At 38.1% G+C, this 27,423-nt stretch overlaps 1 protein-coding gene across 1 annotated transcript in view; it reads left to right on the top strand.

The window, feature by feature from the left end:
* Nucleotides 1-406: 406 nt before the first annotated feature.
* MEOX2 (mesenchyme homeobox 2) overlaps nucleotides 407-27,423 on the top strand; it is a 53,764-nt gene continuing 26,747 nt past the window's right edge. Inside the window, exon 1 of the mRNA XM_033081450.1 lies at nucleotides 407-1,287. Within this exon, the coding sequence (XP_032937341.1) occupies nucleotides 777-1,287 (511 nt within the window). The 5' untranslated portion in view covers nucleotides 407-776. The remainder of the gene's footprint in view (nucleotides 1,288-27,423) is intronic.

Below are 27,423 nucleotides of genomic sequence, written 5' to 3'. Positions count from 1 at the left end.
CGAGAGCGCTTCAGCCCCCGGGGAAACGCGGCTGCGGTGGCCCCCACCCCTCACGGCCCAGAGTCACCCCCCGCATGTCGCCTCACGTCTTTACTGCGCTCCCCCGCCCGCTGCGCCCGCGGGGCGGCCGGACCCCGAGCGGTCCGTCAGCCCCGACGGGGCGGTGATGGCGCTGCGGAGGCCGTGCGGCCGGGGGGCTCGGCCCGCCCGGGGCGGGGGGGCTCCAGGGCAGCGCGGCGGGAGGCGCGGCCCGGCCGGGGGCAGGACGGGCGGGCCGAGCCCCCGCGGAGCCGCCCCCCCGCCAGGCCGCGGGCGCCCGGGGCGCGGGCGCGCAGCGCTGCCGCCCGCTGACGGAGCGGCTCGGAGCGGGGACGGCGCTGGCGTTTTGGAGGGAGTTCGCATGTGGTCAGTGCCGTGCTGCTGAGCCAGCCCCCAGCTCACATTACACACTACTGTATTTATAACCTCTCGAAGCTGTTTCCCCCTTCAAGCAGTTCTCTGGGACCACCTTCTATTGGCTTCAACCTCTCCCACTTCTTGACATCTGAGCAGCTCTGAGAACGGCTCATCTAGGTCCGAGTGTTTATGCAGCGGAGACTGGCCACTAGGGCTAAAGACCTGGATTATCTGAGCTCAGCTGCCTGCTGCAGAGTCTGTCGGTGCCGTTTTGGAAAAAAAAATTCCAGCCCCGATCTGTTTACAGTGAAAGTTGACAAAGGGTGGTGAAGTTGGATCTTTCCTAAACTCTCCTGCCTGGAACCTGAGACTTGCATGCCATGGATCACACACTCTTTGGCTGCCTGCGCAGCCCCCATGCCACTGCGCAGAGCTTGCACCCTTTCTCCCAGTCTTCTCTTGCCCTGCATGGAAGATCTGACCACATGTCCTACCCTGATCTGTCTTCTTCTTCTTCCTCTTGCATAATAGCGGGATACCCCAATGAGGAGGGCATGTTTGCCAGCCAACATCATAGGGGGCACCATCACCATCACCATCATCACCACCATCACCACCAGCAACAGCAGCACCAAGCTTTGCAGACGAACTGGCACATTCCTCAGATGTCGTCTCCTCCCGCCGCGGCCAGGCACAGCCTCTGCCTTCAGCCTGACTCAGGAGGACCCCCGGAGCTGGGCAGCAGCCCCCCTGTCCTGTGTTCGAACTCTTCCAGCCTGGGCACTAATACCCCCACGGGGGCAGCGTGTGCGCCAGGGGACTATGGCAGGCAGGCTCTGTCCCCGGTGGAAACAGAGAAGAGGTCCGGCAAAAGGAAAAGCGACAGCTCAGGTAAAGGCTCGCGCGTTCCCCAGCGGGGCGGGATCCCCGGGCGGCGGGTGTCGGGGGAAGCGGCGCGCTCGGGCCCCGCGGACCTGCCGCCGCTCGGCTGGGCTCCTTCGGCTCGGCTCGGCTCGGCTGGGCTCCTTCGGCTCGGCTCGGCTCGGCTCGGCTCGGCTCGGCTCGGCTCGGCTCGGCTCGGCTCGGCTGGCCGCGGCCGCTGCCGTGCTCTCGCCGCCCGCCGACACCGGGCTGCCGGCTTGCTCCTTCCCTCCAACGCGCTCTCGGGTTCTCCATCACTAACACAAGCTTTATTAAGGCTACGGGGGAAGAAATGAAAAGAAAAAATTCAGCACGTGATAGCGTATGAAATCAAGGTGGTGGTGGGGGAGAGTTTCCTACAGGCAAGGAGAGAAAGGTTTGTAGTTTTGGTGCGGTTTTCAGCATCTGGTCCCGCGGCCCCCTCCCCCCTGCCCGATACGACACCTCTGCTCCAAAATTCAGAATCCAGCGCGCTCCTTCTCCTCCGCCCCTTCGCCGAGGAGCTGACTGCGGCTCCGAGGCTATTGCACAACGCTTGGAAGCTCTGCCTTGGAAGCGGGGATTCGGGAGAGGAGCTGATGTCTTGCTACCCTGTAGGGTCTGAGTGAGCCTGCATCAAATCCTCAGCGTGAAGGGGCAAAATTCGGACTCTGTGAAGCAAACGGGTGAATGGGATTTTCAGAAAACTGCTTCACTTCAGTTTGCTGGTGGCGGTGACAGAGGAAAGGAAGGAATAATCTGACTTAAAATCGCGGTAATTCTTACTTAAAGGCCAGCATAAAAAACACGCAGACCCACAGTCATTACAGTGCGATGATTTGACATCAATGAATATGCAAAAAAATTTGACATTATCTCTGCTTTCTAAAATAGCAAATCCTGTCAAAGTCCTGCTCTGACAAAAGCCACTTGGTGCAGGCAGCACAACTGATGGGCCTTCCGTTAGGGCACACATGAACCAGGGGGTCACCGAAAAGATAGTGAGACAGGCAGGAGGAACTTGAAAGACAGAGGGCTCAACAGGCTGAAAACTCAAGAGCTGGCGTAGCAAATTATTTGTTATCACAGAAGAGAAAGTGAAAGGCTTTTCCAGATATGTTTGAAGTTCACAACTTATACGAGTTCATAACCTCTTTCACTCAAAATGTCGTAAGCTTGGTAGAGTGTAAGCAACAAAGGATTTAAAAAATAACCCTCAAAAATGCCATGACTTCTTTCACTGTCCATTACAGTAGCAACGTTTAGAGTTGCAGTAATTCAGAATGTATTTATCTGAACTTCATCTTAAGGAGTTGGCATAGTTGCTAAAAACTCTTTTTAAGTTTAAAAGCTGCATTTAGTTCAAACTCTACCGGTAAAATCTTTTGTTTTGTTGTCTTTACTTTCAATAAGAAAATGAATTATCTGATTTTGTGAGGTGTATGAACAGTCCTTGTTACAACTGAGAGAATAACTGGATGCCTGCTGGTGTAAGGATTTATTGTATTTGTTGGTCTATTTAAAGCTAAGGGAAATAAGGAAATCGGTCCCTTTCACTGTCAGGGAAGTATCTGAATCACTTTCTGTTTATTACATTCTGCAATACAAACCAAAAAAACACCAGTGAGGAATGTCCTAAACCTTCCCCTGAAGTGACTGGAGTCTTCCATTGGATTAGCGAACAAGAGTTCGAGCCTTTAGCCATGGTTACGTTTATCTTGCAATGTACTTCAATCCTCTCTTTCTAAGACATTCTGGAGATCAAGGCAGGTAATCATTTCCTCCTCCCTTCCGCTACAAAAAAAATATGATCGTTCACACAATTGTGAATCTCTCAATCTGAAAATAGACATCTTTTGACAACAACTGCATAGCTGCTGTATGTTTGGTTTTTCTTCAGGAAAAGCCTGCGTTTTGGACTGAATATTTAACCCCACCCCTTTATTAATCCTGAAATCTGGTACTAGATATTTAATGCCATTCTCATATACGGCAGCAAGAATTATTTTAATTTGCTGTGTTTCTATATTTGTCATTCAAAATTGCCCCTCATTTGATTAAACACCATCTCCTTTATTTCTCATTAATCTTTTTTTAAGCAAATGACTGTGCTTGAAAGAATTTCTTCCATGCCTTCATCATACTTGGAACTACTTCAATAGACATTTGTAGAAAATCCTAATAGTAAATAACTAAGAGGTGAAGAGAGAGGGACTACTTTAAGTTTCAGTGCCAGCATTCTGAGACAATTATTAATGCTCTTGCTTATTTACACGTATATTTCCTCTTCTTAGGCGTATTACTTAAAGCCACAGAATGCTCAGCGTTTTCTTGAGCACTGAATCTGTTCTGCATTTCAGAGATGAATTAACCTTAGGCTACCCCTTTCTTGCACTACTTCGCTTTTGTTTCTGCTTGTTTAAGATCACAAAGCTGAGTTTGTAGATAGTTTAAAGAATGTAAAACATGATCATTCCTTGTATCATTTATCTTTCAAACAAGTAACTGTTTCTTAGCCATATAGCTACTCTGAAAATTTCCCAGAAGGAACACCCCATTTTATTTATTTGTTATGACGACAGGAGTGCAGCGTTTTAAAATGATAAACAAAAATCCAGAGGGCAAGCAGAATTTAGTATGATGGAATGGGAGCATATAGAAATATTCTCCTCGAATCTGTTGCAGTTTCATTTGGGATCGAGAAAACAAGGTGAAATGTGCTCTCGTGATAGTTATATAAACTGATTTACAGTTTTCTTGAGCCCTAACCCAGGTTTTGAGCAGTTTGGGAAGTTCCCTTTAAAGATATTGAAAAGACTGCTACAGAACAGGGTGAAATTTTCAGCTGTTCTCATGGTAAAGGACTGGTAAATACTGCTTACATGGTCATACACCCCTGTTTGCTACAGCTGTCAGTGTCTCCAGGTTTTGTAGTTGCTCTCTCACTATCTGCAGAACATTTCTTTCAACCTGTGTAGGCCCAGAAGTCGGCTGGTAAAGTTGCCTGTGGATTGAGTGATGCATACAAATCTTTATATGTTAACGTTTTGCAGTGTATAATGGTATCTGAATCCTCACCTTTGTAACTCAGCTCTTCCCATTTCAAGGGTGTAGGAGTAGCGAGGCGATACTAAATTTGTGGGTCGGTTACAAGTAAAATTTCTTATTTTAAAGTGCCCTAATGGTCAGAATTATCTGTGTGCTAATGAGGTGCGGATGAAAACCATGCTGAGTGTATAGAAAACATGTTCTTGGAGTGCTTTGTTGCTTTGTGGTATGAATTGTTCTATATGGAATATTTTGGATTTTTCTAATGCCTCCCCTTCTCATTACTTGCCTGTAAGTTTCTGGGCCATTTTATTTCTGTTTATTATAGAGTAGGTTTTGATTCTCAGATGATGCAGAATGCACCAGATGCAAAGTTACTTCTGTGATTTCCTAAGTTTAGTACTTAGGTCCAAGTTTTCTTAAGGTTTCAGACAGGAAAAAAGCATATTAAGGCCTGTATAGGAAGTACTATCTAGATTTACTGAGAAATACGAAAAAACAGTGAATCTGGTAGCCCTAAGGAAGTCTAAAATACTGTGGTGGAAAAAAACCATCTGTACTATGCTGAAGAGACATGGGAGAGGCTGAGACCAGTTGAAGGAGTTCTTCTAAGCAATACAGCTACTCAAACATTAAATTGCAAGAGATAACTATATAAGGAAAATACACTCCTGTTAAAATCTAATGCAATTAAACACTTCCCCTCAGTCTTGAAAAGCCTTTATTTAAAAAAAAACCAAACAACCAAATTTTGCCATTTTGCTTTCTGTGTGGCACAGGTTTCCAAGAAAAGGCTAGCAGGTAATAAAAATTATTTGTATTTTTGATTGTATTTATAATAGCATTTAGAAATGCTTCTATAAAAGCATCTCAGACTCCACTGTTTCAACAGTTGGGCCAAGCGTTTTAATACCTGCTCCGATGGGTTTTGTTCATTGACAAATCACATGAAAAAAGTACTTTTTTCTCACTGAGTTTTAATATTTTATAACCTACCTAATCTCAACATGCAAGCAGTAAAAGGTTGTATCTCCAGGGAATTTATTTTAAACACATCTAAATATCATAAATCATATGTACTTGTTTGAAATGGTTTCTAAAAAGCAGGTCATTTTGATAAATGATTATAAATACTGTGAAATCATGAGTTTTGAGGACTTCTGATTGGTTTCTGAAACATGTCAGTAAGAAAAATGAGCTGCATGCTTCTAGTCAAAAATCACTGTGTAACTGATTCATCAATATGTCTGTGCTTCTCAGTGTGATTGTAAACGGAAACAAGAAAAAATACATAATAAAGCATAGTTTTTCTGGAAGGAGTTAATTTGCTTGGTATCTCTTATAAAAGCATCACTTGCCCATAAGAAAGACTACAGCAAAAACTCTGTAGATTTTCTAAATGAAAGAATTTCAAAATCCAATGAATAATGCACACACTTTTAGGAGAAAACTTTCAAGACTGATTTCTTATCAAATGATGGGCTTACTAGTGAGCTACTCGCTGAATTGTTTTAATAGATGAAAACTTGCAATAAATCCGCTTTTGTTCTCAGGAAATATAATCAGGAAATTTTCTAAGGCTAAAATTTTGAAAGACTATTTTGCTGATACTTTTTCAGGATTCTTTGCCCCCACAAAAGAAGAGCTTTGTGTGGGGAAAAAAAAAAACCAACAACCAAAAAACAACTATGTATGGCTTCTAGTTATGCATTTCTGCCTGTTTTTATAAATGATTCAATAGGATTTATACTTCTCCCTCTCCCCTCCTCGTCAACCCATCCTTTTAGATACTTTGGAGGGCCGATCCAGACCTTCACGGGATCACAAATATTTTTGTGAGAAGGTCCATTGATTCCAGTGACACCACTGAAGTGTTCATGGTTTTTAAACAATCAGAGCTTAATTCTTTTATGTGGGCGTTAAAGATTCAAAAATTCTGGCAATATCTGGATAAAATTTCATTAAAAATTTTTAAAAAATCATCGTTGTAGATACATTTTAGTATTTTTAAACTTCTCTTACAAGGTAGTGAAAGAAAAATGCTTTACAATTGTAGATATTTATTGGTAAAATGTTCGGATTGCCTGATTGTTTGAAAATTGCCAATTAAGCATTTTATATACACATTGAATTTTAACTACATTGGTTGTAATATCCTTCTGACTTCTGTAGTATTTTCTAATGAAAGTAATCAGATTATGAGTATTTTTTGTCGTTTTGCCATTTTTTGGCATGCCAATTGTTTAATAAATGCTTTTTTAATTGAGCCTGTTAATCTGCATATCATTTTCCGTGTGAAAATAATCATTCTTTAGTTATGCAATGACTTGATATACTCTATCTCAATTCCTTAAGAGTGGGATTGAGTTTGATATTCAAGGGCAGGTAACCTTATTTTTGCTTCTGTCTGCTTATGCCCTAATATTGTTCACTGGATTATTGCTTTCAAAGACACTGTTACTTGGCAGTATAAATAGTCGCTGTAGCATGTTTCCATCAGTAGCAAAATGTACTCTACCAAGCAGTTTTGTAAGTCTTTGGAAAAGAAGCAAAATAAATCTGGTTTCATCTGCTAGACTGAACAAAGTTTAAACCCATCAGTAAAACGTAGTTATGCTGGGGTAGGAGTCAACCCTTATTTTTGCTTTGCTACTCCGTGTCCTTGTTCTAATATACTTAAGAATGCAACTTGAAAGGATACGAAAGGAAAGTCATATTTTTTAAATATAAATACTTGCATATGTCGCTAATAAGGTTTCTAACTGAAATAGTGTGGTGTTAGAGAATTTTGATAAACAGTGCTTGAGGCTACTTCATTACATCAGCGCACAGCTGGGCACTGAACCCAGTCCTATGATCTGTCTCAAGCCTGTGCCCTGTCCTTTTATGACTGTTTGCCCAACTTATATAATGACCATACCAGTGCTTTCCTTCCATTTGAGAAGTACTGTAAACTTTTATGAAACTAAAAGCTTTGTGTGCGTGTGTGTGCGTACATGCTTTTTATTTTTAGTAGGCTTTAAAGACTTACAGATCTGCATCACAATTTCTCTAGTACTGCTAGTTGCAGAATATGAGCAAGATGGTGCGCAGCCACCCTGCAGAAAAACCCTTCCTCCTGCTACCCAGCAGGGCAATTGCATCACCTTTACCAGCATGAGCTGTGTGACTGCATACATAGCCACAAGTCATTTGACTTCTGGGGTGAGTGTCTGGATTCTTCCATGAGCATATAGATGCTTTTCTATTGTGTTTAATGAAAACCTGAATTCAAAAATAGCCTGATGTAATTGTGCTGGATACATGCAGTCTAGTCTTATGTTTTAAGTACTTGAATGAGTAAAAAGAAAGTTATTGAAATAAATGGTTAGAAAAAGACATGCTAGGATAAATTTCACCAGGAAGATACTGATGACAAAACTCCTACTGAGTTTTGTTAGGACCAGATTTTTAAGTTGTGAGTTCTTACTATAAAGGCAGCTTAGTTTGAGAGAAGGACATAGACCAGTTAGCCATAGTAGCGCTTAAGGTTTTTTGTTATACGGTGTCTTGAGTTCTTCAGCGGCAAATACGGCAAAGGAATGCTTGTTTAGAAAAACACTGCTACCATTGGTCTTGGCTTTCTAGCATGTGTTGTCCTTGTTTTTTATTAATACATATTACAAAATCTATGTCCTCTGGTAAGTTTACCTAAACCATATCCATTTAGAATAATATTTAATAAACAATAGTGTAAATCACAATGATGTTATTCATTTTACTCTGCAAATTTTATACATGTATCTGCAACTTCACTATTGCAGAGTTGCATCACTGCATCTGACATTCAATGAATGATGCAAAGTGAAAAAAACCCACATTAAAGTAATGGGATATAGTAATACACAGTGCACTGTAATACATGAACATTTTCTTCTGAAGTCTTCTATTAAAAATTGTAAGTAGGCTACTTGTGTTGTCAAAATCATACTTATCAACATCAGTGATATTAAAGATATAATGTTCACTGTAGATTAGAAAGGAATATTTTTTTCGAGATCTTGGACCTACAGAAGGCATGTGCTATTCAAAATGTGAGTTGAAATGGGGAATTGTAAATCTTTACAGATAGTTTTGGGATAGGTCACTTTACTGGAATTTGTACATATCAATAAATAGACATATGGTGATATGCCAAAAGAGAAGTCTGGAATAAAAATTTGAAATTTGTTGCTGAATATTTTATTGTTTAATGATGGATGTAGTCATTGAATGCTGTGCATTCTGAAATTCCTTGAGCTTCTTACTCAACACAATGGAAAAAACAGTCTGAACTTTGTATTGAAAATTACCTGTGCTGAGCAAACCTGACAAGAAAACATCCACGAGAAGTTAATGGTCATGTGAAAGAAAGTTGTATTGTACTTGATTCTATGTTTTCTTTTGTTTTTCTTCAATAAATGAAACAAAATAATTGACGAAACCAAAGAAGCAAGTCTCAAAGCAATGAGTCAAATCTTTAATTTATGATAGGAGAGAATAGTTTTACTAAAGCAATAAAATCCAGTGGATTATGGAACTTTAACTGGAAGCCAAGTGATTTCTTTCTTTTTCTTTCTTTCTTTCTTTCTTTCTTTCTTTCTTTCTTTCTTTCTTTCTTTCTTTCTTTCTTTCTTTCTTTCTTTCTTTCTTTCTTTCTTTCTTTCTTTCTTTCTTTCTTTCTTTCTTTCTCTTTCTTTCTTTCTTTCTTTCTTTCTTCCTTTTTCTTTCTCTCTCTTTCTTTCTCTCCTCTCTCTTCATCTCTTTCTCTCTCCTTCATTTTTCTCTTTTTTCTTTTTTTCCTCTCCTCTCCTCTCCTCTCCTCTCCTCTCCTCTCCTCTCCTCTCCTCTCCTCTCCTCTCCTCTCCTCTCCTCTCCTCTCCTCTCCTCTCCTCTCCTCTCCTCTCCTCTCCTCTCCTCTCCTCTCCTCTCCTCTCCTCTCCTCTCCTCTCCTCTCCTCTCCTCTCCTCTCCTCTCCTCTCCTCTCCTCTCCTCTCCTCTCCTCTCCTCTCCTCTCCTCTCCTCTCCTCTCCTCTCCTCTCCTCTCCTCTCCTCTCCTCTCCCTTTTCGTCTTTCTGGTTTCCTCTCCTTTGTGTCTTCTTGGACTAAAGAAAAACTAGTTGACTGAACATTATTTTATAACAAATAGGATATGAAAAACTAAAACTGAAACAGATTACTGCAAGCTTTTAAAAGTCCTTCTTCCTTCTGCATTCTCTCAGATTTCTAATAGCTATTACTTATTTTTAGCAAGTAAGTCTGGACAAATTCTGCCTTACATAAACCGTGTTAGATGCACTTCAGTATCCTCTGCCACTATTGTGAGTTTTAATTTTTAGACTGTGATCTTACGATGATTGTAGCATGCATTTAATTTTGTAAGTTGGGAGATGAATGAAATTTCAGGAAGCTGAAGTCAAAACTAACTATTGAGTGGAGCCAGGACTTCACAGCTGAAGTAGTCATAGTACTTTGATATGAGCAGCACTGAAGTTAAGTGTATGTTTACACATTTTTGTGAATTGAGGGCATTAGTCACTTAAATATACCAAGCGGAAAAAACTGTTTCCCACTTTGGTCCTTCTAAAAATAGATACTAAAAAATCTGTTGGACATATGTGGACTGACAATATAGTTCTGAAGAGAGTTGAATGAACTGTGGGGTTTCTACCTGCCAAGCAAAAAATGGCATATTCTAGGTGCATGCAATATAACCTGAGTGTGCATGAGGGCTTCTTTGGAAGGTGGTGTTTTGACAGGGTGAGTGAGGCTCCTCAGGCACATTAGTCTCAGTAGCTTTTCAAGCCCTTCGTTTTCTTTCATCTGGGGGAGAATACTAGAACACTGCAGACTTCATAGAATATGTGGACAAATAAAATTAGTTATTAAAATGTAAAAAGAATCGTAGGAGCAGTAAACTAGATGTGTCCTAAATTTGTGGAAATACTGGTTTGGTTTAGGGAAGAAAAAAGAATTTAAGTCAGATGTATTGATAAACCAAACAACAACGTATTTTGTGAGGCTTTGGTACACTGAATTGCTAAAAATGGTGTGAGGGGAAACCTGGGCAGCTACAGCGATGTTGACCACTCAAAGATTTCTTGTAAAACTGTGCTTAGAATGCCAAATAGTTTTTTCTGCCAGGAGAAAGCAGCAGTATAATAGGGGCTTAAGCACATTCATGCCTTTCAAAGTTATATTTTCAGAACTAGACATTAAAACCTTGTAAAAGTCTGCAATTCATACCCACCTTACGTAGGGCTTAGGAAGAGTAGAGAACGCAAAAAGTTCTTTGCAGTTTGGTTTGATTGACTCAGAATTGACATAGTGATATTAAGCTCTTTTTTTTTTTTCCTGTTTCTATATTCTTGTTTTGGGAGTACCACAATGACCTCAAGCTGCAGCTGTGTCTTAAGTCTTTGCGTTTCTGAGGACATTAGAACAATACACACTAATGGTCTCCTGGCTGCCTCCCTCCCTCCCTCTCTCTCCCTGTTTCTTTTTTTACAAAGTCTATTTCTGAAGGAGTGTGTGACTATATATCCTTTCAATTTCCATTCATCCATGCAAAATGAGCACTCTCTTAATTTCAAAAGAAAAATACGATGTTTTACCTTAATCAGGTTTCCATTAGATGTAACCTACAACAACTTAAGAACTGCAGTTATCTGCAAAGTAAAGTAAGGTAGCATTTATTCTATTAGGCAATGCAAGATGAAACAGTTATGGGGCATCTTGAATCTGCAGAATTATCTCTTTTTTTTATTACTAGCACTTTAATTTACATTATTTTTGATAACTTATTAGGTCAATAAAGAGAGTAACCAATCTCTCTGTATTATTTGTTTTTATGAAATAACATATTGGTATTAAAAGTGGTAAATGCAACATCTTAAATTCTAAAATTAAAAAAATTGTATGAATATGCACAGGAGTAAAAGCTGGATACAAGACTGCAAACAATTTTGACTGCTCCTTATTATGAAGAAATATTCTGCTGAACCTCTTGTAGTTTGGCTTAGTTTTGCATTTTAATTTTTACTCCACTTATTCTTACTCCTTTGCTTTTACACTTTAATACATTGCTACAAATTTATGAGGCAAGTATCTTTATTACTTTAATATGAGGATATATACAGAAATTTAACTGTATTCAAACCCTATAAATCTATCTTTACTTCACTGGTTCCAAACTGAAATGTAGACAAAGACGGAAGATGCCAATTGAGTTTACAGTCTGCTGGCATGAGAAATTTCAGATTTTTCTATTTGCAAACATATTGGGAAAGCTTTGCCAGACATGACACCCAAAACCCCACTTTTTTTTGGATGGAGGTTGTGTGTTTCAAGTACCGTGGCTAAAAGTGTCCAGCGATTCTAAAGTATGTTTGGTGAAATACAACTTGGAGAATGACCCAGTCCTTCAAAGTTCTTGGGAAAGCCATTTCCATCCCTCCTGCAATAGTCACAGCTTTGCCAGTCTGTTGCTCTAATTCTGTCACAACTTAAGTTACTGCGTATAATGCTTCTGGAATTAACAGTATAATGTTGACAAAGATAAGCACAAGCATACCAGTTACTACCCTGTGGTTGATTCCTTCAGCTCGATGCTGTGCAGCTAAGAAATGTCAGTAGTTCCATCACATACGGCTAGATACCGTGAAATATTATTTATGGAGGCTCTGGCTTAGCTTTTGTATTTCAAGCATGTTTCCACCACTAATTGATAGTCTTAATTCACACACAAACTGAAAGACGCATCCATGTTAACTGGGGAACATTTGGTTGGGTTTCTTATGTGGATAACTGGAAAGCTTGGTGTTACCCATACAGTGGAGCCTGGCTACATCTTATTGCTGGCCTGTTAATGGAAAGGACTTTGTTAACCTAACAGCAGGATCTTATTACAAAAAGCAGACCTGAAACCTACAATGAGGTGGAAATGCAAGAAGTACTGCTCCTATCTGAGGTGTTAATACAAACCTACATGGAGCCTTTCTAGTTCAGAAGATATTTGGGGGGAGGCTACACATTCTCTAGAGACCTCTGGAAGAGTATTTCTGTGAGTTTTGGAACTGAAACAAGTCCAGGGAATATGTGTATCCTGGTGCACAACAAGCACAGAAAGGAAGGTCTCACTAGTCTGCCTTTGCACCTTCCCTGCCATGCCATTTAATGGCTCATATATCTCTGCTCTTCATAAAGCCAAACTTCATGTGGTAAAGGTCAGTTTGTTTACAAAAGCAGACAGCATTTCCTTTCCTTCCAGGGTAAGAATGCACAGATGTATGAAAAAAAATGCTCACAGAAGAGACCTAGGGTGAGCACAAAACATTTTTTACAGGCATAAAACAACTTTGTCCTTGGTTTCTCCAGTGCAAGGCCATCTGATCAGGTTGAGAACTAAAATTTAGAACTTATTTTGCTGTGAGACTTTGCAAGTTGTTTTTTTGCCTTCTCTCTCTCCAAAATGTTTTCACACTGTCTTGCAAATGACTTTTACACCACTTAGCAGAAATTGAATACTGTTTTTCTGCCCTAACCCCCTCTAGGCTCTTATTTTAAGCCTTCCAAAACCAAAGCTGATGAAATGATCATACCTTTCAATCATATCCTTCTGAAATTTCCTTCCTAGATCATTCTTCTGGTTCCACCTTGTATTCTCAGAGTTAAACTAATTTTACTGCAAGGCATTGCCCAGTGCCTTAGTTGATGTATTGGATTCTGCTTCTTATCTACCTCAACATTTTCTCTGCACTGTCTTAAGTGTGTTCTTCCTTTTTACATTCACACTTTTCTTTGTCTTCAGTATGGCACACACACATGCAAGAAACATCTAAAACCAATATTCTGTCATTACTCATTGTCACCAAGCTATCATCTCTTTTACTGTGAACTTCTTTTTGGTAATTGTATGTCTGTCACGACTCTTCTCTGCACTTACGGTCTGAAAGAAAAGTGTGCAAGACAGGAAGTGAACAGGGAAAGAAAAGAAAAGAAAGAAAGAAAGAAAAAACATGGTCCTTCATATGCCCTCTCTTCTCTCGAGGTTTTAACTCCAAAAGGGTGTGCACCACAGAGCAGATTGTGTAAATAGCTACAGCAAAAATCAAACATGACCCAGATGTGACAATACTGATATTTAGTATCTAATAGCAGTAATGTACCCAGTGCTGAGCAGACCTGTGTGTAAAAATAAAGTACTTGAAACTAAGCCAAATGTGTGAAAAAAATAAAAAAAAATAATTTTCTTAAAATGCGGTCTTTTAACTCCAAGAATTTAGGTAATTACTTGTGGCAGAAGGAATGTGGTTCAAAGACAGTAAAGCCTCATTTTGAAAGGGCCTGTAAACTCTTTAAATAGCATTGGCAAATTGTTGTTTTATTCCAGTTTTCTGCAAGAAAAATTCTGAAAACAGTAGAATATTTTTATGTGATTTTTTTCACTGATATAATAGACATGAACATATATTTGGGGTATGTATATACATATATATATATAATCTAAACAGTAGATGGGGACATGGATAGCCCATATGATTTGACTGCAGCTGCATTTGGTGTTATTTTATTCCTAAACATGTTTTAAAAACAGTTTGGGAAGCATGAGGAAGCTTCAGGAAGGGAGAGAAAAGCAAAGTTCTGATGATACCTTTTGAATGCTTGGACTTGGCGATTTTTCAGTTATTTTCAATGTCTAGAATTTTTCAGTGTAATATCAGCAAATAGAATGCATGGTAAAATTACACAATATCAAATCTGAACTCTGGAGACCTAAATTCACATGAGGATCAGCTCACAAGATTGGCTGCTTTATGGCTAGTCTCCAGTGGGATTTTTTCCATTTCAAAAAAATCCCATACAGTGGCGCAACCTTCAGGCTCAGTGAAGAGGGTTTTATTCCAGGACTGAAATAGAGAAAAGCAGTAGATGCCAGAATTGAGGTGCATTTGCAGAGTAGGACAAAGACAGTTTTACAGCTTTTGTCTCAACTCTTCTCTCCCTAGAAGTAAATCTCTTTGGGTTTTTGGTAAGAGCTCTATCGACGTTATAGAGGAGGAAGGGAGGAGATGCTAACAAAAACCTGTAAGTGTATTGTGTCAGTAACTCACATCTCTGGAACACACATAAGAATCTAACTATTTGAGAAGATTTTTTTTAAAAAACAAGATAGACAGATGATCTTCTGATCAAAATTTAGAAAAAAAATTAGAAAAGTTATAGACTTCTGACAGTGATGGAGTCCTTCTCCCTTCCCCCACCTCTCATCAGCAAGCTGATGTTTCCAACAACTTCAAAAACAGAAGACTACTCTGTAATCCTAAATGTGCATAAGGAACAGATTAAAGTCCTGATTTGTGAAAAAAATTGAGCATATGCTTAAGAGCCATTGACTTCAATGAGAGTTAAATACGTCCTCACACACGCTTCTTGAACTAGAGACTAATAAGGATATTAAAAAGGATCAAGAGGCTGCTCCTCTTCAGGAAATGCTGCAAAACTGCCATATCTGAAAAGTATTGTGGTCATAATCATGCTGACTCTCATCACCCCTCACCTCACCTCACTTTCAATCTACACAGAAGAGAAAAAACCCTTCTTTCTGTCTCTTCCCCTCTCTTTTCATCTTTTCTCCATGCTGCTCTCTGCTAGGCTAAGCTCACTCTGGTTCCAAAGAAGAATTACAGACTCTGCAGCGTCCATTAGGGATGACATTATTTCCAGAGTAATGAGTGTAGATGATGGTCAGATAATACAGTGGACAGTGGTTGAACAATGCCCCTGAGAGAATTAATTATAAGATAATTAATTACATTTCTGTATAGCTGATTTATCTAGTGGAATCCTATGTATAGGGGAAAAGGTACCCCCTGCCAAACAGCAATCCATATTAATATCTTTTATTGTACGAATGACAGATGGAGTGAAATAGTGATGACTAAAAAGCTTGAGTGTGGGTTGATTCCTTTCAATTCAGTATGACAAAATGGGTTATATATATGGTTTTTGAGTGTGGTACTCATTTATTAAATGCTCATTTGGATTTTAAAAAATAGCTTGCCTTCATTAGCCATCTTGGGAATCAGACTCCATGGTGTAATAAATCTCAGCTGCAGGAATTTTGGCCTGCTACTCATCTTATAAAATTCTGAATTTTCTTTTTCCGAGCCTTGTCTCATACTGTACTGCAGTCCTCAGCAACTTATCCCTTCTCTTTGTTATCCAGATTTAAAAGGCAGTTCTCACGCATCCTTATAGACAGGAGTGAGCCAGTTTGAGGAGGAGTACTTGTTCTCCTCTTCAAGTCACTCATTCCAAATTTTTTGTTTATTTTTCTGAATAAAAATTCTTTTTACAACTGAAGCTCAGAGTTAACTTTGGCATAATGGCCATTTAGCATAGAATCATTTAGAGGACATAATTTTTGTAAGAATTATAGAGCAGTAGAAACTTCTCTATAGAAAGAAATGTTTCTTTCCACTCCTCATATTTTATTAAATTAGCTCATGTCAATTAGCAAAGATGCTTCCTGCTAACTCTGTTTATTTGCTTCTTGAAGAAAAATTCTTGCTTCAAGTCAAAAGAAAACCCAGATTTCCATTCATACTTTTGTGCGTTCACTAGTTGCTCTGTCCTTTGGTTCTGTGTGTGCTGTAAACAAAAAGTGAGATACTCAGATGTTATTTCTTTTTGTCCAGTCATGAACTTGGTTGGAAGTGTTGAATATTTCAGTATTGTCTGTAAAAAACCTGCAAAATTTCTGGTTTTTTTAATCAGAGATTTTCTTAATATGTTTGAATTCACACTTTTCTGAAGACCAGGTTTCCCACAGAGGGGAGAAGACTGGAAATGCGCTATTACTCTCCCAGGGTTAGTATCAGGTAATGCTGTGCATTTCCTGTGTGATCTGTTTGAGTTGCAGAGGTGTGGTACTACCATAATTCCTGCCTGTCTCAATAGTTGCCCTCTAACTTTTAAATACATTGTCTAATGATTATTTAGTACAGATCTTAAACATCCTGGGATGTCTCAGCATCCAGGCACGATGATGTATCCTGGAGTCTTGCAGAACATTGCAGCTCCTCTATCAGGATCCATGCCACTGTAGGTTGGATGTAGTTGTACTCAGTAGCAGGAATTTTGTACATTTAAAACTTCCCTTAGAAGGGTGGGCTGATGTGCACATTGACTTATAGTCTATTTCCACACCATGATGTGATCTCCTTTTTGGTTTTTTGTATAATATACTTGGGTTTTTTTCACTGTTTCTGCTGCTGTGTTTTGCTTATGCTGATTTTCAGTCGGTTGCATCTTCAAATCATGAGTTAATCTTTGACCACCTTTGGATAGCCATGTAAGATGGATTAATATTTTTTAAAATGTATTAAACAAAAAAAAATTGTTCCAAAAGATATTTTTTTGAAAGATACAGTTTTGCAATGACTCTATACAAAATTTATGCCTGTCACAAATAAAAGTAAACATGGCCAATAGTCCCTAACTGGGTATTTTGCAAAGTTAGTGTTTTATTCATTTAACTATACTAAGGAATTTAAAAGTTGGAAAAGCTGGCATTAAACTTAAAGGGCAGTGGAAAGTTGGTAGCCAAAACATTTGTTTTGATTCATATGGAGGGAAAGAATTTGGACCAGATGCTTGAAAGAGCTCAGAACCCAGAAGCCCCCATTGTTCTTCATTTAGGTGCCTAAATGGTAACAGTTGGGTGTGCAGCTTTCTTGAAAGCTGATCCTTTTGTGTTGGGGCAGCTTTTAGGTTTTAGCCTATCTCTCCCTGGTTATAGAACTTCACTGTAAACATTTTATTCCAGAATTGTCCCTCATCTACATCCTTCTAGCATTTGCACATTGTTAGGAGGTCTATAGTTAATATTGTGAGGCTATATATTCAGCATATCCTGAATTTAAAAAAAACCCCATGTCCCTCACATTGCTTTCATCCTGAAGACATTAATTCTTCCATTTAATGCTTTAGTAACACATTTGCTAGGAGCTCAAGCAGAGTGTGGACTCTTTAAATGCTATACATTCACATGCTTTTGTTTGCCTTAGGCTGGCTATCCTGTAAAATACAAAATATTTTAGAGGAAGTGGGGCTGTGCACTTTCTTCCACGAAGTAAGCTTCCAGTCCTAGAAAACTTCTCAACTGAGCCTAGTGTGTCGATGGTTGCATATCAATGTGCTTATATTTTAGGGCTGATAATATACAGATAATCATGAAATACATAATAGGAGAACTGGGTTAAATCAAGATCAAACAAAGCATCTACTGTGCCTTCTTATAGTTAACAAAACTACTGTAAAGATTAGCTCTTATTTTCACCTAAGTTCTGTATACACACACACAGACACACACACACACACACACACACACACACACAGACACACACAGAGGCACAAATACAATAAAAATACCACTTGAAATTTTTCTATGCTGCATGGTGTTTAAGATGTTGTATATGATTCAAAAGCACTTTTGGGCTTCATTCTTGGGTTATAAATTTTAAAAATTTATATATAGTTACTAAAAGGGTGAGATATTAGTAGGCTTAAAAGATTAAGAATAAATTTTAATTTAAAAGTCTCATGATTCCCTGCAAACCAAAAGTAGAGAAGACAAGTTGCTTTGAATTAAGACATTGTCAAGAAATCAAGGAGAAAAACTTTTTTTTCCAAAAATTTAGCATTACAGTTTTGCCAGGCAAATTGTCCCTGCAGGAAGCAAGTACATTACTTTGGGCAAATCTCCATAACTATGCTCCCTACAGGAATCCCTGTGTAGATATTTTAGCTTCATTTCCTCCAAGAAGCTTGACACAGTGCTGTAGTTACTCCATACTTCAGATCTTCAGTCTATATAGAAGAAAAAACCAGCCTATGGTTCCTTATTTATAAACAGAGATAAAACACTCAAGATGTCAAACTAGACTGGGGAACAGGAAGACTCCAAATACAATGACAATTCCAGTTACTAAAAGCTGGGTAATTTACCTATCAAGGTGTTTTTAAGCAGGTATGTGTCTCCAAAGAGTAAACAGCACTCTTTATTTTACCATCTTAAACAGAGGCATTTTAAACATTTTGATGATTTTTTGAGCCAATTATTGGCAGATGTGCTTTAGCCAGCCATATGTCTTGAGGTGATGTACAGATATATTTCTCTGCCTCAACAAATATTCAAGCTTCTTTCCAAATGGTATGTTTGTTTGGCTGATGCACGACCCCAGCCAGTTATTTTTCTGAAATTGAACCCAGATCAAGTAGAATGCCCTGCTGGTTGTATCTCAAGTCTTTGACCAGAGTTCTTCACCCTAATAGAGAACCAGCAGTTGTCTGGTCATCTGGGATTTTCAAAACAGGCTCCTATATGTTATTCCTAAGTACATTTTACCTTCTTTGACAGATGCAATTGTCACAACCAGATACCATTGGAGGACTATAGCAACATAAGTCTGGTAATATCTTTCTCTACAATATTTTAATTTCTTTCTTTTCACATTGAAATTATGCAACCCTGAGAATAAACCTTCATGCATTGCAAACCTACCCATTGCTGAAACTCCTTTTCCTTTTGTACTGTGTTTGATCAACTATATTTTAAAATTTATATTGTCTCAATAACTTTCATATCAAGTTACATATTGTAAATTGTCTCTCCAGAAATAAGAAATTCTCTTCTATCCTGAGATTTAATTGGAAGAGATCAGGCGCCCATTTTTTTCTTGACTGTCACTGTCTGACTCGCTGCCAGGAGATATTCAATAGTCTGGCTCCTTTTGCTGCATTTTCAAGCCTAAATGTAGACCATCAACATACCTGGATATGTTTCAGTACAGTGTTATTACATTTCTGTACAGAGCTCTCGGAAATTGTGTGAAAGGTGTTATATAAATGTACAGATTAGAGTGAAGTGGATTAAATAGGACTGGACTCCTGGAACGCACATCACCCCTTACTATGAGTTCTCACAGTGTGGTTAGAGCCAGCCTGTGCTTCATGAAATTTTTTTTGTGATGTCCATTTAACCAATAAATCTGTCATCACTGACTGGTCTCCATTTCCTCTGAAATAAACAAATCACTATAAGGTTCTTTGAAGCAGCAGACTGCCAGGAAACACAAAAGTCACTTTTGCTTCATGGAGATAAAGTAGTTAGAAAGTGGAAATGAGCTGCAACTGAAGGAGCCTCAGTGTTCTCACACCTGCTAGAAAGTACAGTAGATTTCCACAGAGCAGGAATTCAAACAAACCTCAGATCACTGTATTCAGTGAAAGTAAGCTTGCCTAGCCAAGAAATGAATTGCAGGCCCTTGGAAACTACTTAAAGCAAGCCAGTTTCACAGGGACAGAGGAAATTTGAAAGAGTCCAGGAAACTCTTCTAGGTCTGTGATATCCATTGCATTAGCCGTTGTTTTCCTGGTCCGTATTTCTTACTTTCACACTTCTTGGGCTCCATTTTTCAACTAGATGGTCGTCTGCTTGCTGCACTCCGTGTTTCGTTCCACAGGTCACCCCTCTGAGCCTTGACTGCCTTTAGTGCCAAGTGTTCTCGTGTGTAAGTTTGCATCTGCTTTTTCTTTACTCTTGAGCTGGAAATTATTTCATTGCAGTCTCTGTTCCCAACAACCTACCACTTAAGTGTTATCGTTACCTCTTTTCAATGTGAAAAATTAGTCTCAGAAGTCTAACTCGTTCTGGTTGTTCACTGATGGTCTGCTTCTGCTGAAAAAGACTATGGAAGTTATGCTTCTTACAATATGGTAATTTTGAAGGGAAAAAAAGTATTGATTTTTGCTTCTGTAACTAATTTTTCTTTATGAAATTGAAGGGAAAAGCTGTTGTTAGAAGTTTGCAGTTACTTTCAGCAAAGTAGCATTAAGCTTTCTTCCCAATAAAAAACCCTGACTCTTGTACAAATGTCTGTGACTATAAAAACTACAAGAAGCTTCTAATTGAAGGTGAAATCATGGAAGGAAAAATCACTAATAGAAGAAAGCCAACATTTTGAGGAAAATCTAATGAATCTTTGTTAGGAGTGGACCTCTGGCATAGCAGAAGCTGAGAATCTTTAAATGGGACAGTTTTACAATGTAGTTCATTAATAGAGTTGAAAAACCTTTCACATTTCTTTATCCATTCTATTTTTATGCTTGTTTCTAAATAACTTAAATCTTGTTAAGAATTTTGACATCAGTATTTCCAATGATATTTTTTTCTTTTTTGGAATACAATTGGAAAGCGATGTTATTACATGCTCAGTAAAAGTTCTGTCTTGGATTTGGATTCACAGCCAGTAATTTTTTTTCTATTAGTCCCATAAATAAAACATTAAATTTGTTCTTATATGAACAAATCCTTTTAAACCATTTATTTTCAGACTTGTGCTGACATTCCACTCTATTTTTTATAGCTAGCAAACTTAATACTTCACGTTTTGAACTCATGGTACATTAGAAACCATTCTTGTAATTACTGCAAGTGTAACCACAGTCCAAAGCTTATTCTAACCCCTGTATTCAGATTGTCTTCTGATGTCCTTAGTACATAGTGATTTTTGTAAGTCAATATGGACTTTTTAAAAGTTACAAAAAAGTGACTTGAGGAGACATTCTGGTATCTGTCTCTTTCCTGCCATGGACCAAGTGTTTGCATGCTCCCAGTGCAGTGTTGAAGTGTCTCTATCTTCCTTAGTGGCAATATACTGAAGTGTTGAAAGAAATCAATCTATTGAAGAGAAAATGCTGTGTGGAACCTGTGAGAGATGTGTGGCACCACACCCTGTCCCGACCCAGAATCTTACCTCGTCACAAAACCTCATGTGATTGTGGGATGTGGCTTCCCTTCCTCTTTTCTTTCTTTTTGTCTGTATTTACAATGGGTTGCATTAATGATGGGGAGATATAAACCAGACCCAAAGCAAAATGGTGTAAACCTACACCAAAAGGAGTATAGACATCTGCTATAGTGGCAGATACTAAATCTGATTTTGGAAAAAAATTGGGGCTTTGATTTGCCGTATGTATTTTCTAGCTCATGTTTAATCCTATGTACACCTTTTTGTCAGTAACAAAACAAAATCAAGGAAAAAAAGGCATGTGTATGTCTGCCATTTGTATGACAGTTCAATTCCTACAAAATATAGTACTCATTTTTAAAAATAGAACTTCTTTCCAAATTGCAATTGCCAAAATATTCTGAAATGAATCCATGTGCAAACTGAAAATGTGCTTAGAGATGATTTTTCCAAAGCGATTTTGGTAGCTTTAAGTCCTGGAAAGACCCTTTTGTTGAAACTACACAACCGTTCAGGTCTTGATGTATCACAGACAAAATGTGTGATCAACATGAACAAATAATGAAATAGTGAGAATAATCACAGAAAACAGGAAATATTTTAGAAGTTAAACTTGGAAAAAATACTGTATTTTAAATCTAGTTTTTGTTTGTTTTTTTCCCCAGAGGTTTCATTACCAATAAAGGCTGATGGTTGCTCACACGAGGAAACATCTGCATATCTGTGTCTTTGTCAGTTGCATGTAGCCTTCTGCATGAATGGGAATCCTGGTTTTGTCACTTCAAGCTGAACTATAAAAGAGGGGAAAAACCCATAAGATTAAATAAATTCAGGTATAGCTAAAGGAGGTGGGAATAAAATTGCATAAGGATTCTCTGATTATGTCCTTGGATTATTTATTTGTCTTATTGCTAAAGCACCTTGTTACTGGAAGAAAGGAAATTTGAGGGCCACAAACATTTAGCTCCACATTAAAGGCACTTCAAAGAATGTTAGTTATATGACAACTGTAAAGAATGTCTCTGCATTTTACTGAGCAATGAAGGGATCACTTTTTCTATTGATTCATTTAATATCTCTGAAGTTGTAATGAATGGAGTGAAGAAACAGATTTTTTTCCAGATCAAAAATAGTTGGATGAAATAGTGCTAAAATGGGATCTTCAAGCCATTTTAAGTAATACTGAGCTCAAAACTTTGAAACTTCCGTTTTTATTTTGATAGCTAGTTTTGCAACAGTTAAATGTTTGTGAATTTCCTGTTTACTTTGTCATCCAAAAAAATTGACGTGAAAAAAACTACTGTGCAGAAAGCATAAATGCAGTCAGAGAGCCACATTCATTTAAAAGCTGGACTCTGTGATCCTTGTGGGTCCCTTCCACATCAGATTATTCTGTGATTCTGTGATTCTTTTCTAAGAATTACTCCAGTCCCAGAACATAAGTTTGGAATGATTGGACGAGCTCCATGTAAACATCAAAAATATTCAGGTGCTCAGAACAAAAACTACAGTTGGTTTTTCAAGGCTAGTTAACTGTTTATATTTATCATGGTTGAGTACTTTTAGAATGAGATGAACTGAAATAATAAACAGTTTTTAAGATGTTTTATGAGAACTGAAAGATGTCATGTTCATGAATTCTATATACTAATGCAGTAGAAAAGAATTGGCTCCTTCCTGTATTTAATACATAGACTTTGGTTTGTGTTTATGTGCACAACTTATTAAGTCAGGGTTAAGAGAGCTTTTGGTCTGCTGCTATAAACTAGGAATTCTGAAGCCTCACTTTTATGGGAATGGAGATTCAGTGTTGGTGGGAAAAAAGACCTGGCTCTGCATTTATGAGCCTCTCACACTTCTAAGTTTTAGAATTGTTTCAGTTGAACACAGTTGTCTTGGAAAAGTCTTGGAGAGAAAAAGCTGCCAGGTTCTTATTCTATTTCTGCTGGGGTCTTTAAACAGCTGGAGAGAGACCTTGAGGCAGACTCCTTACTTCAAAGGGGAGCTGGTGTGCAGAGCAGGAAGGGAAAGTGGTCATGTGAATCTTCACACTAAGCAGACTACTTGAGTGTTTATGTAGCAACTCGAATTTTTTTTGAGGATGCGTGACTTAATACCTGCATATGCATTACATCAGTTAGCAAATTCTGCTCATTGGTGCCTGCTTTGTTTCGGGTAGGACAGGGCATAATCTTCATCATCTGGAGAGTTAAGTACGGTGAGCATCAATCCAAGCAAATACACAGGGGCTAGACAGTGACAAGGGCATCTGCCTGCACATCTTAACATCAGGAGGTGGGGGAGTGAGGCGGAAGGCATTCAGAGAGAAGGATGCATTTCAGACGAGTACTTTGGTCCTGTCTAGAGTCAGCTATGCTTTGTCCAAGTGATGACTTGCACCGGATACAACGTTTCCATTTCCTACATTTTTCTTAATATCGATTTAGAGCAAACGAGGAGCTGAACATAATTTTTGGCACTTCAATATTATTGCCTTACTGCTTCTTTTTTAGAACTATTGAATGCTTTGAGAAAGGAATGGTACAGACAACCCAGGACATTGTACTCATAATGATTCACAAGGTTCTATATCTGAGAGAAAAGTTTGTAATAACCTGTAAAAATGGGATAGGTACATTTTATGATCAATAGCAGCAGAAGATGTAGAGACATTACTAAAATGGAGCAGCATTTTGTTTCATCAAAAGTAATTTCTTTAGAAAAATGGGTACAAAAGGCAATGTACTTTTCTAAGCCCATTCAACTACGTTCTTTTCTCACACACTGGGAATTGTGGAACAACTTATTGTTCATATCCTGTATGTGTGCTCTGTGGGATTATGACTTGTAAACAGGTTTTCAGAACTGGATTTGAGCTAATGAATTTTGTACCCTACATGTGGTTTTTTGCCAAGTTTAAAATTATTTTGATTCCCTTAAACATCTTCCGTGTGCAAAGGGAATTCCAAAATACCAGTCTTCTCAATATACTTAGGAAGATGAAAAACTAAAAATTGATCAGTGATCTTACTCCTTGGCAATTTGACATATTAATTACCTAAAAATAAAAATCTGATTTTTTAGTTATCTTACTGACAAGTGGTTATCTTGCATTTGCAATGACACCTGTACAATTTCAGAAATTGCTGCCACCCTGGAACCATTTTTGGATAATTCTTATTTTATTTCTGCTTCCTAAATGTATTTCTCATATTTTAAGTCAGACTTCAATCTATAATGATCTCTTCATCTGTTTAAATTCCTAGGGTTCATGAAAGGAAGGGATCATACCCACATTGCATATTAGCAATTTGTCATGTAGAAGATACTCTGATTATACCTATAAAAACTGGTGTTTTCAGCTGTTAAATTTCTGTGTAGCCCAGCAGATCTGGATATCTATTGACACAACTCTCACAAAAGGTTTGCACAACTTCTCAGAGATGCCTAAAAAGGCTTACTAAGCCTTTTCATTTTACTTTTGCCGTCTTTTATTCTTGGTTCAGACCCTAGCATGTTTTATTTCCTTAGGTTTTGCTGAACCTAACTCTGAGGACATTGCATATTTTGACCTTTTTCTATGATTCCTTAATTTCCCTCAACTTTTGAGAAAAAATACATGCTTTTTTTTGATCGTAAGCATTCTGTATGAAATTTCAGAATCAGACCACTTAAGAAAACCATTTTGACTTGGAGAAACAGACTGTTCTGCTGTTGCTTCTGTAGTTGTACTTCGGTGGGATGAGACATGAACATCATCTTACTCCTTGTTGGTACATCTTTGACTACATCGTGCACAATCTGAATCTTCTTTGCCTTTCTTTTCCCCTGAATTGTTAGTTAAAATGTGAATTTTGTCCAATACTACTTATATGTAAAACAGTCTGTAATTATAAAAAATTTGTCAGTTCTTGCCACACCTTACTTGAACAAGCATCAAAATCTTTCCCAAGATGGGAACTATTGTAGATGAATTGTGAGACCAAGTTGAAGGAGGTTGTGAGAGTTGCCCTGTCTTTCCTTAAAACCTGCTTTGGTATAATGCTCAGGAGGATAACAGCTAGGATGCAGTGATGAACATTTTCAACTGTTACCACCATGAAGAAGTGGGGTGCAGCATGATAAATGTATTGTCAGGTCTATGGAGCATGGACTTTCCTTTGATAGCATGCAGTGTCCTGTATAATGAGGATGCCCTTTAAGCACCACTGCTGCACTAATGCAAAAGAATAATGCATTTGGAACTTCCTTTGTCTCATTTTTTTTAGGCATACGTCTTTATTCGAAAAAAGATCTTCTGGGGTCTTTCTACAATTTTTGAAACAAAAAAAGTCCTCCTACCTGAAGTTTCAGTCTTTGATTGAATTGCTCTCTTTTCCAATTCATAGTTTGCTTTCTTTTCCAATTCATACTATAAAAATGTATTTATTAATTTACTTCCCTTTAAGTCTTAGTAGGGTCATGCACAAGTGAACTGATAATGCCCCTTCTCTGAGAATTAATGATGAATATTTTCAAGTAGCAAAAAAATGTCTGAAATGAGCTCCCATTACCTGTCAGTGCAAGTTAAAGTAAGCTAAATCAAACCTAATCAGAATCAGTTCTTAACTGATTAAAAGGTGCTTTCCACATATTAAGATACTCAAAAGAAAGCATGGATCTATTTGATAGTTTTTGAGGGGCAGATTCTATTTACAAACAGGACACAAACCACACAAATAATCCTATTTAGTCTGCATGTTAAGTTATGGGTGAATTAATGTTCTGTTGAAGGATATTTAATTTGAATTTCTTATCCAGTCATTATTGATGCAATCCAAGAAGGAATGACTGGTGTTTTTTTGGTGATCTCAACCTTGTCTATATAGATGTCTTCTCTTTTTGTCTATGAAACTGAAGATTAACTTGTATGGCAGTTACTCAAGACAAGTTTTGTTATGTTAAGGACTCACTGGGCTGACATTACAAAAATGAGTGAAGAAGAAAAGAAGTTGATACTGAGATTTTTAATAAGGACTAGATCAGTTTTAAAGAAGTAAACCAGGAATGGAAGCCATCATTAAAAAATGCATTCATGTGTGCATTTTTGAATAATACCAGATGAGTACGCAGTCCAAACCCCAAAGCAAAGTAACTAAATGATGTAACCAATGAGGTCTTTTAGGGTGACAGTAGACCCTTTTCCTTCCTTGGAAGTAAAGGAAAAATAAAAACAAAAAAACCCCAAAAAACCCAAAAAAAGCCTCCAACAACAACAACAACAACAAAAAACTGCACAAAAGCAAAGCAAATCAAGAACAAAAACAAGCAAAAAATCCCACCAAAAAAGAAAGAAACAAACAAAAAAAATTAGACTTTAAAGTAAAACTGCAATTCTAGAAGTAATGTATATGCTTTTTCCATGATACAAAATTACACATAATACAAAAATAATTGAGGGGTTTTTTTGTTTGTTTATATTTCAAGGCATGAGAAGACACAGATTTCCTCCTTTCAAAAAGAAAGTGAAAATATATGAGAGTAGGAAGGCACCAAATTGTGTTTAGAAAAAGCTTAATGTTCAGCTAAATGCACAGATGCATAAGATAAACACATTTTATGCTTATACCATTGTTTATATAGTAATGAGGATTTTCCATCAGTTTTCATCAAACAGTAGCTGTCTTTTTGCTGTTTAATGGAAACAAGGCAGTCTTGCATAAAAACATCAGAGGTATCAGCATGTTATGGTCTTTGATTTTTCATATGAGTTCAGCACAGTTATAACCATAACAGACCAACATTTTAACTTCCTTTCCTTTTGATTTTTGACTTGGATTTGTGAACAGAACTGGATCCAATTTTGCTTAGGAGGAGGCTGGATTTTTGTATAATAGAGAAAGTCAATATTCAGTTTTTCTTTCTGTTTTGAAAGATTGAGAGTTCTTGTTTATGACTAGGAACATCTGCCAAATGTTCTAACACCCGAAAAAATTAACTATTTACTCAAAACTATGTTTGTATCTGTGAAAGTAGATATTGCTCCATGTTTTCAGTGCCCTGGAGGCCTATGAATCCCCTGGAAAACATCACAGCAATGTGAAACAACCCAGTGCGGTTATTCAACAAGAACCATTTTTGTAGGGGTGTGCTGTACCAGAGCATGCTCTGTCCAGCCTCTACGATAACTCCAAGCCTTAGTGACATTTGTTCTACTGACTGGAGTCACTAGGGAACGCAGAAAGGAAGGAAGATGCAAGTCATGCTA

The sequence above is a fragment of the Catharus ustulatus genome, chromosome 1, assembly GCF_009819885.2.
Source record: "Catharus ustulatus isolate bCatUst1 chromosome 1, bCatUst1.pri.v2, whole genome shotgun sequence".
NCBI classification, from domain to species: domain Eukaryota; kingdom Metazoa; phylum Chordata; class Aves; order Passeriformes; family Turdidae; genus Catharus; species Catharus ustulatus.
Note: the sequence above shows the minus strand (reverse complement) of the source record. Positions and strands in the feature narration are given on the sequence as shown.